Source organism: Schistocerca gregaria, chromosome X (genome assembly GCF_023897955.1).
Source record: "Schistocerca gregaria isolate iqSchGreg1 chromosome X, iqSchGreg1.2, whole genome shotgun sequence".
NCBI classification, from domain to species: Eukaryota; Metazoa; Arthropoda; class Insecta; order Orthoptera; family Acrididae; genus Schistocerca; species Schistocerca gregaria.
Window position 1 is genome coordinate 313,756,180 of NC_064931.1, and position 14,486 is coordinate 313,770,665.

The window sequence follows — 14,486 nt, forward strand, 5'->3', positions numbered from 1 at the left end:
GGAAGCTTTCAAACAGACTGTGCTAAATTTTACACCACTACACCCTCACTGCTGGCTAAGCTAACTGAATTACACATTTGTCCTATGGTTGCATGAGGAAGCAAAACCACACCAATTTCATGAGCATCTCAATGGCTTACATAAGAACATTGAGTTCTTGTTAGAAATGGAAAACAATGGAGTGATTCTTTTACTGGAAGGTGGATAGAACATCTAGCAGCGAACTAGGACATAAAGTGTACAGGAAACTAAATCACGCTAACAGGTACTTGCATGCAGATTCGTACAAAAAAAAAAAAAAAAAAAAAAAAAAAAAAAAAAAAAAAAAAAAAAAAAAAAAAAAAACCACTGTGCTTCATAAACTGAGAGCCCAAGCTCATGTTATTAGTGATGCTACCCACACACAACATGAACTGAATGAGCTCAAGACAACATTCCATGTGAATGGATACAACAACAGAGACATACAATGAACCATGAGGTATAGTGAGGACAGAATAGGCAAAGGTACAGAAGAAACTCCTCCTGTTGTTTGCCAGCCATGTGAGAGGTTTCAGCAACTGCATAGGGAAGGTTCTGTGTTGCAGAGGAATCAGATCCATTTTCCTCAGTGGCCACAAGATCTGAGACGTATTAGCACTCATTTCTCAACATGAACATTATATATGACTGGGACAGAACAACAAGTCAGCTGTAACAGAACATCACCAGCAATTTGTACATTCTATCAGTTTTATAGAACCTCCCATGCTTGCTCACCAGCTGTAGATGCAACAGCAAAAATAAGAGAGGCTATTGAAGTAATCAAATGCCCTAACAGCATGAACAGGGAAGATGACTACAAATGGCCTAGCTGCCAGAGATTCCATCCCTGTGGACCATGTGTGTTTGCCAGCCAACAGCACCACTTGGGTCTAGCTGCATAAACAGTAGTCATGAGAGAACTGCCGTGTGGCCTTAATGCTTCACTACAGGAAAACACTACCCCGGGGTACAAGCTGCCAATTTGCTATTGCCTACCAATCACCAACAAGAGTAGCGTATCACTTACCGGAGCGGCACAGGAAACAGCATGCTGATATGCGATTTTCTACTGTTCACCAACTATAGTTGCCATCAAAGTAGCACAGGCAATAGTCTACCATACAACCGTCCCCCTCCATAGTTACCTCTCTTCAACTTGTCCAGTGACACCCCAAATGTGTGATGCCAGTAGCCAATACATAAGCAAAATAGACAGAGTATACGGGAAGATATTGTCCAGTATCCAGCAACCAACCACACTGAATAGGACCACAGCAAGTCAGTTGAAATGTCAGCCATTTAGTTACTTTAACTCAGTTGTTTTGAGATCGTGGTTTCACTTTGGAACCACTGGGCATATAGTTTTCAGTCACCCATCATTTAATGTGATATGTTTGAAAGCAATTTCGCATTTTTGGTAGATACAGTCCCACATCTCAAAACTTCTGTGAACTCATAATGCCTAAAAGAGATTATAATCCTAAATAACAAGCAAAAATGGGCCTAAAATTTAATAAATGTACATCAAACGTTCATACTGCCTCAGTGATTTCATATTGAAATGACTCAAAAAAGCAGTAGTATAAACTCAAATTTATGTACCAATAACTGTAGATTTACTTACTTTCACTGTCAATGATCTCCTCAATGTGCTCACTAAATTAGGAAACTTCCTGTGGAATTTTGGAATCTTTCAAGAGTATAATTGACAGAACTGCTGAACTGCTTGTAGCAGCATGCGAAGAGACATTGTCTCGCAGGCCCTAAGTATTTTCCTGAGGCAGTAGCGGAACATCTGTCTGGTAGTGCTTCTCAAAGTGAGCCAGCTCACAACCACTCGTATCAAGTGTATTGATGTTGAGTAAATTACTTCTGAATGTGATTTCTCCAACACTGAGGCATAGTGCAGTTGATCCTTCTTTTTGTGGGAAAATAGGTTTGCTGTTGTCAGTGTGAGATACAACTAGCCAACTTTAGTATCATGAGGCATCTCAGAAATCAATATCTTCTAAATATTTTTGTTGTTGCTATTTTTGGTGATTGGGGTGCTCAACATCTAGATTTTCATTGCCCATTAATATTTTTAATGAAACCTGGCTGACTGAACACTTTCCAACTTACACTGTTCCCATGTATACATACACCATAATTCTTCTACCACGCAAACATTTGGGGTTACACTTGTCTGATATGAGACATTTCTGGGGAGGGGGGTGGGGGTCCAATGAGGAACCACACAATAACCCTGGGTTCAGTGTGGGACGGCAGTGGGGTGGGTGGACTACTGTGGCCTGTTGTGGGGTCGTTAACCACTGAGGGATATGGTGGGACGAAGCCTCTCCATCGTTTCTAGGTCCCTGGTTCAATACACAATACACACACACTATGGAAGCTTACACTATCATCTTTTCAGCACCTTCCTGATTGTTTACTAGAACTGTCCTTATCACAAAATTGCTAGTGTTGGTGTGAAGTTCTGTCTGGTCATTCTCATCACACAATGTTAGAACTGGAGAAGATGTTGGCACCCACTTAAATACAAGAAAAGAACTTCCTTGTGCCTTGTTCCTGGAAAGTTTGGCATCACCATGCAGTAGTTCTTCCAAGGTATGTTTCTTGGTACAGAAGTCTTTTATGAACCACCAGTAGTACAAACACATTCCAAGAAAACCTCTCACATTGGAAACTCTATGACTGTTCTTATTTTATCTAAATCAGGTTGGACTCTATTGTCATTTACTAGATGCCCCTAGATTTTTATTTCTTGAGTAACAAAGAAGCACAGTTCTTCAGATTCAGACAGAGACCTGCATTCTGAACGCACTTCAACACAGTTGTCATGTAGCTTAGACATTCTTCAGATGTCTTTGAAAAAAATGAGTGTCATCCAGATAGCAAAGCCACTTCATCTGTTGAAGGTGTCAAAGCAGGTTGTCCATCATACATCTGAAGGTAGCAGGAGTGTTACACAGTCCAAACTGCATATCCTTATGCTCATAGAGGCCATCAGGGGTTTTGAAGGCAATGTTTTTCCGGTCACCATCTTCAGTGTAGATTTGCCAGTAGCCTGTCTACATGGCCATAATTGAGAAATACATTGCTCCTTTCAAGCAGTCTAGGGATTGTCATTGTGTGCCAGTGGATAGGCATCTTTCTTCATGATTTTGTTAAGTTGTCATTAGTGGATGTAGGAATATTATTTGCCATCCTTTACTTCACAAGAACCACAGGAGAGGACCAAGGCTTCTCTGAAGGTTCAGTGATGTTATCTTGCAGCATCTTCTCCACTTTCTCCCAGATTATTCTTCGTTCAGCCAGTGACACACTATATGAGTGCTGACTAGTGGATGGTCCCTAGTATACTGATAGGGTGTTTTATCATGGGCCACTTGGTTTGACTTTTCTCTGCACTGGATCCGAAAGCTTCCAAATATTGACACAGAAAGATTGTTACTAGCCAGTGTTCTTCATCAGTCAGAACAGATGTGTTGGCAGTTTGATAGTAACTTCCTCCCCTGCAGTGGAGCACAATTATTTCTCGATGACGCTAAGCTACCCTTCATGGGCTGGTCTGGCTGTCCCCACATACATGACTTTAGGGCAGATTTGTGTGCTCATGACAATTAGTGATCCAAAGTTCTCCATGACCACCTAAAATGCTTATGACCATTGCTGACATGTAGATTTCTTTTGCGAACCTGAGAATGTTTTGCAATCGACAAAAGCATCAGTTTAACTGGCCATATTGATTGATGACTGGAACTGTCTCATTGATGACAATAGGATAATGATGTCTTCAATGGCAAACAACCACCCAGAGCAATTTTTCTTTGGTGTGCATAATGAAACAGCTTCACCAGTCTGGAGCTCTGATTTTCCACAGTCTGTGGCTGCTCGTGATGTCTAGTCCCAGCTGAGAATATCACCATGACTGCATTGTGTTAAAACGAGAAATTCATAGGACTATGTTCTGTCACTGATAGTTAGTTATTCTTGTGGTACATGTTCCTGCTTGACTGGTTGTACTTCCCATTTGTGATTGAAATGGAAGAGATCCTGATGTGTATCTAAGTCCTATACACATCTAGCAACTGCGAAGTATTGCCAAGTTCAGTAGTGAAGTATAATTGTCATTTTTGAGGTATATTTCTTACACTCTTGTACTGTCCATTCAGTGTAAAAACATCAAAAGTTTATTTGGTTAAAGGCTCTGCTTACATATAAATATAGCTATGCTGCTTGTTTACAAGAGGTGCAATAGGTTTGAAAACAAACAAATAACAGTAGCAGCTCTGATAGACTTAAGTTCAACCTTAGAATACTCATGAAAAACTCTGCAACATATTTGAGGACCATCACCTAGCAAAAGTTATTGAATCTCTATTACTAAACAAACAGTTTTGTGTAACACTGAAGGGTAGGAAAAGTCAATGGCCTCAACTAAAAAATGGTCTCACCCAGCACAGTGTTCTGGCCATCTTTTCATTTTATCTATACACAAATGATCAGTCAACAATAGGCCATACTACCCCCTTCTTGTATGCCCATGATGCGCAAGGAAAGAGCTTTTAGGAAGTAGAAAATAATCTGGAAAACTCGTTACACATCATGACTGAATATCAGAAGAGAACTGCCCCAAGCCAAACCCCAAGTGAGCGCTTTCCACCTCAACTCAGAACATACAAACACAACACTGAATGTCACATGCAATGACAGCAACTTGGATCACACAGACTAACCAACATAGCAGAGTGTCGTGTTGGACACATCACTTACATACAAATATCATTACAAAATCACCTGCAAAAAGTATAATTCTGAGTAACAACACAGTTCCTCTTAAAGGGCCTGTTTGAAGTCTGATGATTGTTGCTAACAGTATTAATTATGTAACTGATCATTTGATACAGTGATACAGTCTACATATCACTCACCATCAGTTATGCATTCCTCAATGCTATAGGTAGTATTAGATATTAGGATAATTTTCAATTCTTTCTTAAATGTGAATGTAATTATTTTACATTTTTCATTTTTGTATGCAGTGTGTGTATAGTAATATTCCCATTACAGTATTCAATGTTTGTTTAACACTTCTCATTACCATTGTTTCCAGCATAGCAACTGCTTTACAATTGTAGCGATAATTCAGAGGCTCCATTAATGAGTAGAAATTATGGATTTCAAGTACCAGTCATGTTTTTTTTATCCATATATGTGTTAGATAGTTGACCTGAAAGGCACTTTTCAAGATATCCAAAAGTGACATTTATCAAAACATTAAGCATATGAAAATGTATTCGCTTCAGTCATGGAGAGTAGAATCTGTGTGTTTGTCCTAGTTTTCCAAGTCTGAGGCGTATAAGTATAAAAACTCTGGATGCTTTCCACCACAAGCAGACTACACTGAGATATCATGCCTAGCCTGTGGTCTGAGTTTGGAGAGTCTTCACCCATCCTCTCACAGATAAGCTACTGAGCTGGTATATTTGGTACTGCCTGTTACAAGTTGATAGTGTGTTTTCATGCGGTTCAAATTACAGTCCTTAGCCAGAGAGAGAGTCAGCTGCTTTACCTGCTTGTGTAAGTGACCTATCCTGCTGCTGTAGAGGGACTGCTCTCCAGAAAATGTTTTACTGTAGTACTTTACTTTTTTGCATCTCGAAGATTTCTTTTGAAGATTTTTTAGCCCAGTATTGAGCTTTATTGCCAAGCCATAAGCTGTCAAGGATACATCTTGTGGGGCAGTTGGGATGTAGTCAAAGTGTTTGATGTCCTGAACTTCACCACAGTCACATTTGTTGTCTGCTTCATCTTTAAGGCCACATTTAATTATTTTGATTTTGACTGGATCTTTGCTGCAATTCAGTTTTCTCCAAATCTTCTAACTTGATGTATTGCCACTGAGCATCTCTTGTGCGGAAGGGTAGTCTTTTGAGGGCTCATTTAGCTCAATACTAAGGAACTCTTGTGAGATTTAAGTCTGCTATTTTCACATGAAGAACAATGTTGGGAGTGGTGCTCACTATTACTGTATGCTCATATGCAATTCTTCATGATTTGGGATCTGAGAATCTGTCTGCTTTATATAGCTTCCCAAGTGGCATGAGTTTCATGTATCCTGTTTTTATCCTAGGTGTCTCACTTAGGCTTGTATTGACTTTTTAAGCATGTGTGTTTCTGGACCATATGGGGAATGCATATTCCACCATGGAAAAGCAAAGTGTTTGCTAGTTATCCTTAATACAGTTGGTCTGGCTTCCTATTACTGTTTGCCAGTTTCCTCAACATGTTGTTCCTGGCAGCAACTTTTTGCAGGTGTTTTTGTAATGATATTTGTATGTCAGTGATGTGTCCAACATGACACTCTGCTATGTTGGTTAGTCTGTGTGATCCAAGCTGCTGTCATTGCATGTGACATTCAGTGTTGTGTTTGCATGTTTTGAGTTGAGGTGGAAAGTGCTAACTTGGGGTTTGGCTTGGGGCAGTTCTCTTCTAATATTCAGTCATGATGTGTAACGAGTTTTCTACTTCCTAAAAGCTCTTTCCTTGCGCATCATAGGCATACAAGAAGGGGGTAGTATGGCCTATTGTTGACTGATCATTTGTGTATAGATAAAATGAAAAGATGGCCAGAACACTGTGCTGGGTGAGACCATTTTTTAGTTGAGGCCATTGACTTTTCCTACCCTTCAGTGTTACACAAAACTGTTTGTTTAGTAATAGAGATTCAATAACTTTTGCTAGGTGATGGTCCTCAAATATGTTGCAGAGTTTTTCATGAGTATTCTAAGGTTGAACTTAAGTCTATCAGAGCTGCTACTGTTATTTGTTTGTTTTCAAACCTATTGCACCTCTTGTAAACAAGCAGCATAGCTATATTTATATGTAAGCAGAGCCTTTAACCAAATAAACTTTTGATGTTTTTACACTGAATGGACAGTACAAGAGTGTAAGAAATATATCTCAAAAATGACAATTATACTTCACTACTGAACTTGGCAATACTTCGCAGTTGCTAGATATGTATAGGACTTTGATACACATCCTAATCTCTTCCTCCCCCCACTTTCCGTGAATCTCCTCTTCCTCCCCCCCTCTCTTTGGTCATCTGCTCTTCCTCCCCCTCTCTCTGCCCATCAATTCCTCTCCCCTATCTCTGTCCATCTGCTAATTACCTATCTCTCTCCACCTTCTCCTCCCACCTTTCTCTGTCCATGTCGTCCTTCCCCTCTCTATATCCATGTATCCATTTCCTCTCTTGTTTTCATCCATACCCTCTTCCCACTCTCTCTGATCTGTTGCCTTGTTTATTGTTACTGGCAACAAATTCTTGATTGGATATTGAATTAAATTAAAATAAATGGATAAATGGGCTGGGATCATTGTATATGTAGTATACCTGCTGCTGGGTCTGTGAGGATAGTACAGTCACATAAGGTACCTTTTAACTTTGTACCATTTACTACTTTTGTTTCAAATGGCTGCTGCTCCAACAACTTGCATTGACTTGTACTGAACGTAAGTTTTATTACCTCTGTGATTTCTAGTAGTATTTCAGTTGTCTTTACAACTTCCTATAATCTCTTAGGCTTGTGATGATCCTTTAATTGTGTTGGATGTGAAGAGAGCTTCCAGTGACAGTGATGTAGAGTGAACAATGCAAGGTCAATACAAATATCTTTACATTTCAAAGGAAACCTGCAGTACTGTATAAACACTGTTTGTTTTTCCTTCTGATTAACATCTGATTTTTTTTCTGGCATCATCTAAATTTACCCAGAGCATTAGATATAGCAAAACTTCTCTGTTTTGTAAGGTTAGTCTAAAGTTACTGCAAATAACTGTGTAACATTGTACCAGTATTAAAATTGAAATTTTACTCTAATAGGGCATATCTAGTATAAGTTTTCAGTTTTCCAACCACTCGGAAACTATAGATGTAAGATGTTACAATATCTGTTGCAATGTGTAATTTATTTTGTTTCCAGTACTTTCAAAAAATGGAAAAAAGTGGTGCAAAGGTACCTCAATTGACTGTACCATCACTGACACTATTTAATATACGAGGGTTGAAACTTAAATAGTGGCCACTATTTATTCACAACCGATACAAAAGAGTTACATGTTTGCACTTGTTACTGTCCTTCAAAGTAGCCACCAGTGTTGTGTAGAAACCGTTGCCAGTGATGTGGAAGGCTTAGTATACCGTTAGCAGAGCCTGTTCTGTTGATGGTGCAAATGGAGTGCACTACTGCCTGTCAAATCTCTGGAACAGTTCTGAAGTAAATGCCACAAAGTGGTTCCTTCATCTTCAGAATCAAATGAGAGTCACAAGGACTTAAGTCCGGGGAGTATGGTGGATGGTACAGTACTTCCCTGTCCCATCGACCAAACGGAGCAGCCATAGCTTGTGCTGTATGAGCCCGCACATTATCATGCAAAATGATAGGTGGGTTGCGCAGAAAGTGTAGCCGCTCCTTTCACAAACCATTATGGGTCTCCATGAAAGTTGAAAGTGTGTTGGAGCCACAGTATGGTGAAAGTTATGGTGATTGTCATGTGCGACTGTGATGGTGTTATTCTAAAACATTACATTCCTCCATGGCAGGCAGTCAATGCACAGTCTTACTGTTCATTTTTGGAGCATCACCTGCAATCAGCTTTGCGAAACAAGCAGCAACACTTTCTGCACAACCCACCCATCATTTTGCACGACAATGCGCAGGTGCATACAGCACAAGCTGTGGCTGCTCTCTTCAGTTGATAGGACTGGGAAGTACTGTAGCGTCCACCATACTCCCTGGACTTAAGTCCTAGTGACTTTGATTTGATTTCGAAGATGAAGGAACCACTTCGTGGCATTCGCTTCAGAACTGTTCCAGAGATTCGACAGGCAGTAGACCGCTTCATTTGCACCATCAACAGAAGAGGCTCTGCTTATGGTGTATTACGCATTCCACATTGCTGGCAATGGGTTGTACACAACGCTGGTGGCTACTTTGAAGGACAGCAACAGGTGCAAACAAGTAACTCTCTTGTATTGGTCGTGAATAAATTGTTGACACTATTTAAGTATCAACCCTCATAGTTTTAATCTGTAAATGGGTAGGATTACAAAGGTTTGGACAGTTCGGGTTCCGAAGTAGTATTCTAATCATAATCTGATAAGCTATAAATACAACTTTCCTGTTTGTTGTGAAAACTGACTAAGCTATAAATACAACTTTCCTGTTTGTTGTGAAAACTGACTGTGAGGAAGAAAATAAAACAGCACATAGTCGTGAATACAAGTTTTGTTTAAAACTGTATTAAGGAGAAAGAATATATAGGGAGAAACAATTTTCCTAATGGTTTAAGTGTCCCATTATTGCAATTAAAACTTAGTGCAAGAAAAGAAATGAAGCCACACATTTTCACAGTGCAGCAGTTCCTTTATTGCCATCTGTTTTAACAGGAAACCTGTACGTCATTGTTTAAAAAATATTTAGCCTATGTCCATCTAAATGTTTATAGAGTATCCTGTAAAAATTTGAACTTTTCGACAGTTTTGCTAACAATGTTTCTCTATGTGCAACCAAACGTTTATTAGAGTGTTGTGTAAAAAATTGAGGTAAATCAGTCAAAAAATTTTCTGAGGTATTTGCTAACAATGTTTCTTCTATATATATTACTACATATTTGTTTATATAGCTTATGTATAAAAATATACGTAGCCTATGTCCATGTGAACATATTAGAGTATCATGTAAACATTTGAAGTAAATGGGCCAAGAACTTTGCGGATTTGTTGCTAACAAATTTTCCCCTTTATATGCATATTTAGTTAGACCAAAAATTTAGTAGAGCATCACATAAAATTTTGGTAACAATGTTAAACATGACTTGTCGTTATATAATTGTGTAGATTTTATACACGCAAGGTGATTCTTCTTAACACTTAAAAATCCATGAAGTATTGTAAACGATACTGAGACAAATAATTAAACATAATGCACATGGTGCTGCAAATGTCAGGAAATACCCCAAAAGTGGACATCAAATTTTGGATATGTGATGTCATCACATGGCATACTCCACTGCATGTTTAGTAATAGGCTTGTCGATCTTACCTTTGCTGGTAGGGGGCAGTGTTCCACAGTGCTCTGCTAGGCTGCTGTGTTTACAGGTTTTATTTAGTAAAGAACATGTGGGTCATTTAATGGCAGCAATGCAATTCGGAAGCTTATATTTATGTACTTGTGACGCATTGTGGTAGGTTTTTGTTGTACTGTACTTTGCAGTTAACCAGTGGAGAACATGAGACCAATAAATAAAATAACGAATACTACCTTGGTGTAGATAATTGTCTAATGCAATGCAATAAATACTGCGTGCCAGATGCACTGAGTCATGCCCGGAGCCACACTTAACATGGAATCATCAGGTGTGATTGACTGATAGGCTCCACCGCTGGACGTGTGGCGAGGTACGTCATCAGGTGACGTGACATGTTCAAAATCACCCAGTGAAACCCAAAATCTCAAAAAGTTCTTGATTGATTTACTTCAAATTAATTTTTACTCTATACTCCAATTCAGACAGACATGGGCTACATTGTTTTCTAATATGTGTATATGTACTGGTACCTGCACTATTAAGTGATTTCAATAACAAACCAGCACCAGTACTAGTAACCATCAAGTGAGTAATTTTATGTACTGTCTTCTTTTTCAGAATGGGCCTAGTGATGTCATTACATTGAAGTAGTCTGAAGCTTTTATGCATTGTACATGTGCATGGTAATGCACATTCGTCTGTTAATTATCCGTGTCAAGCGACATGTTTTTCTGACAATATTTATGTTCAGTTTGGTTGTCGTATTGGGCTTCATAAGTCACAAATGGCGGAATATGATTTTGAACCTAGATTTACCAAATAGAAGACAAGCCACTATTGTACAACCATTTGTTATCAAGACTGACCTTTTGACAGAGGAAAATGTACAAAAGCTACTGTCAAGCAAGTCTTACCACCTTACCACAGAGAAAATACTCAATGAAAAAATTGCTAAAGCAAAAAGGTTTTATCAAAAGATGCAACATATATCACAAAAAATGAAGAAATATCGTAGTAATAGTAACACAGAGCAAAACAGAACTGTGAGTACAAAACTGAACTATGATGTACATATATTTTATTATGTGTGGTATGGAAATTTAGTAGTTGATCATGAGTGGAAACACTGGAATCACAGGTACCTACCAAACTGGAAAAAAGAAGATAAGAGAGTTTACCCTACAGGCAGTCATCACCCTCCTACAGACATTAGCTCGAACTTCTACCCAGCACTTGGATGTTACAGCTCAAGAGATAATAATATTATTGATGTGCACATGAGACTTCTAAGAGATGCTAACATTGGTATTTACCAGCATGCTATATAGTTAGAGAAACTTATTATTTTACATTATGTCTTATTGTTGGTTGTTGGCTAATTTACTCATATTTTAATCTTTTTATTTTCAAGGTGTACTTGTCATCTCATGGTATCCACCAGGAATGTCTGATACCGAGGGCGCCTCATCAGATTCATTAGTTTCAGTTTTGCTCGACATTGCTAATAAATATGACCTCAAGATAGCACTGCATATTGAACCATACAGTGGCAGAAATCCTATCAATCTTGCAAAATATTTACAATATATTGCAACTCAGTATGCAAGTCATCCAGCCTTCTACCATAGACGACATAGAGGAAAGAAACTGCCTGTGTTTTACATTTATGATTCCTATCTAACTCCTTCTGGAACATGGAAAGAGCTTCTCAGCAGTAAAGGCAACCTTAGTGTTCGTGGAACAAAACTGGATGGAATATTCCTTGGGCTCTTGGTAGATGTTCAACACAGATATGAAATAAAGAAGGCACACTTTGATGGTGAGTTCCTGAGCAGCTATGTAAAACATATGTAGACAATATTTCCTCTAAAGAATTTATTTGCTATGAACATTGTTACCATGTAAATAATATTAAGCTTTTCTGAACAGAAACTGAATAGGTTTTTTTATTTATTTTTTATATTTTTTATTACTGTGTCATGTTTGGCTGTGGAGCTAGCTTTAGGGACCCATAGGGCTTCAGTTAGCAAAACAACGTTTATTGAAGATAAATAACTTCCATAACAATAATGTAACAGCTAATTAGTCCTTGAACCAAAAAGAAACAGTTCTTGGCAAACTATTAATATCAAATGTAATAGAAATTATCTTGAGATTTTTCTGTTCTGCCAGCCCATTGGAGACTGGATAGAAAGGGGATACGGTAAGATGTTTAGTACTATTGCAGCTGCAAACCTTTTGAAATCTGCGTCTGTGAGTTGGGGACCATTATTGGCCACCAGCATGTGTTGTCCAACTTCTACTACACAGATCTGCTCCAAGGCTTCCACCTTGGCTGCTGCTGTTGTCAGCTGCAGGTGGACAACATACAGGAAGTGGAATAAGGTGTCCACAATAATTAAGCACATGGACCCTTAGGTAAGGATCCACAAAGTCAGTATTAACGTAGTCCTGTAGCTATGGGGGTGTGGGCTACAGCGAGAACAATTGGGTCCGGGCTGGTCGGTGTGCCCGGCAAACAACACACTGTCGCACCACTCATACATCACCATCATCCATACAAGGCCAGTAGTCATTGTGGCATGCCAGTTGTTCCATCCTAGAACTCCCACAGTGGGGCTGATGCATGAACTGAAGCATCCAGTATTGTAGAGAGGATGGTACCACCACATGGCACTGTTCATCATCTTCTGTAAGGAGCACCATGTCTTGTCAGACCTGTATTTGGTGCTACAGATGAAGAAGAAGGGGGAAAAAAAACAGGAAGACCAGGTGGATCTGCTCCAGAGAGCTTAGGAGGCCAAGCAAATTAGACATATTGCAGGACCAGTTGAAGAAGTTGTTCACAAGTGAAGCTGTAGCACCATCCCAGGAATTTACAGGGAGTTAATCAAGCAGTTGCTCCAGTTGCTTTCTACATGAAAATAAACTGTTCCCTGGGAGTAAAATTCAGGATCCTGACCTGCTGGAAGACAAGAGAAGTCATCCATGTTAGAATGCTGAGGGGAAGTGCAATATTAAATGAAATATTGGGAATTTGCCAAGTATATCACTGATTGATGAAGGCAGTCCACCTTATACTCTGATAATTTAATCTTTGATCCACAAAATGACAGGCTGGTGATAAGATGAAACTTATGACCATACAAAAGATATGAAATTCATGGACACCAAAAATGATGACCACCACTTTCTTTTTGATCTAAGAGTAATCCTCATGTGTTGAAGTAAGTGTCCTTGTAATAAATGTGACAGATCTCTCCCATTCCATCATCTAACTTATGTGAGATAGTGGCCCCAACACCATGTGGAGATGCACCTGTGGCCAGCATCGATGACAAGTGGGACTGGTAAGTCCCAAAGCAGAAGATTGATGGAATGCTTAATTTAACTTCTGAAAATCCTGATTATATTCTGCAGACCATCAAAAAGGTACTCTCTTTTATGGAAACAGTGAGTGGGTTATGAAACTGCGAGAGGAATAAATCATGCATAGTAATTCAGTTTATAAATACCAAACAAATTGCAGGGGAAATAATATAAAGTATGTATGTTCAAGTGTAAATATATCTTGTTTATTCTAAAGGAGAAAAATAATATAACCCAAAGACAAAGTGTTGAGGAAATGAAGTCAGTTCAAACATTAGAGACATCATTGACCTCCAATGATAATTACTCTGCAATTCAGTTGAAATACGTGTGTGATCCACAAACTTTCATCCATTCTTCTCATTCAGACTTAGTTTCGTAATACTGCATTTCAATGGAACCCAGGAATATTGAGATGACTCAGTGGTTATCACACCTTTATGAGGAACAAAGTTTACACCCCTTTCTAGCAATAAAGATTTGGGTTTCCTGTTGTTTTCACAATTTGTTTAAGGCACATGGGGGAAATGGGAAGGAAAGGACTGACTTCCTTGCTCATCCTTTCCCATTCTGAGCTGGTGCTCCTTCTCTAATGACCTCATCACGAATAGGACATTAAATCCTAATTTTCCTTCGCAGTCACTACCAACATATTACATCTGTACATCATCATACACAGACAGAAAAAAATTGCAACACCATAAAATAATTAATGTGCAGTAATGGAATTTTGGGAATACGTTTGTCTAGGCAACATATTTAAATGATTGACATTGCAATGTCACAGGTTAATGTTAGTGCAATATAAGCCATTGCAAATTTGAAATGCTGATACATTAATAACTGGTATAACTACCAAAATGTTGAATGCAAGCAAGCAAATATGCATGCATTGTATTGTACAGGTGCTGGATTACAGTTTGAGGGATGGAGTTTCATGGCTAATGCTATCTGTGGATAATGCTGGGCTTATCGTCCAATGATGTCCCATATGT

General features: G+C 38.8%; 1 protein-coding gene across 13 annotated transcripts in view; it reads left to right on the forward strand.

Annotated features, from left to right (window-relative positions):
• Positions 1-14,486, forward strand: part of LOC126298956 (glycoprotein endo-alpha-1,2-mannosidase) — an 86,871-nt gene that overhangs the window by 38,759 nt on the left and 33,626 nt on the right. For 8 of the 13 annotated variants that reach the window (XM_049990568.1, XM_049990567.1, XM_049990566.1 and 5 more), the window contains 2 exons: positions 10,741-11,427; positions 11,534-11,941. In XM_049990568.1, the coding sequence (XP_049846525.1) occupies positions 10,797-11,427; positions 11,534-11,941 (1,039 nt within the window). In that variant the 5' untranslated portion in view covers positions 10,741-10,796. The remainder of the gene's footprint in view (positions 1-10,740; positions 11,428-11,533; positions 11,942-14,486) is intronic. The other 5 variants (XM_049990572.1, XM_049990571.1, XM_049990570.1 and 2 more) reach the window with 2 other exon arrangements.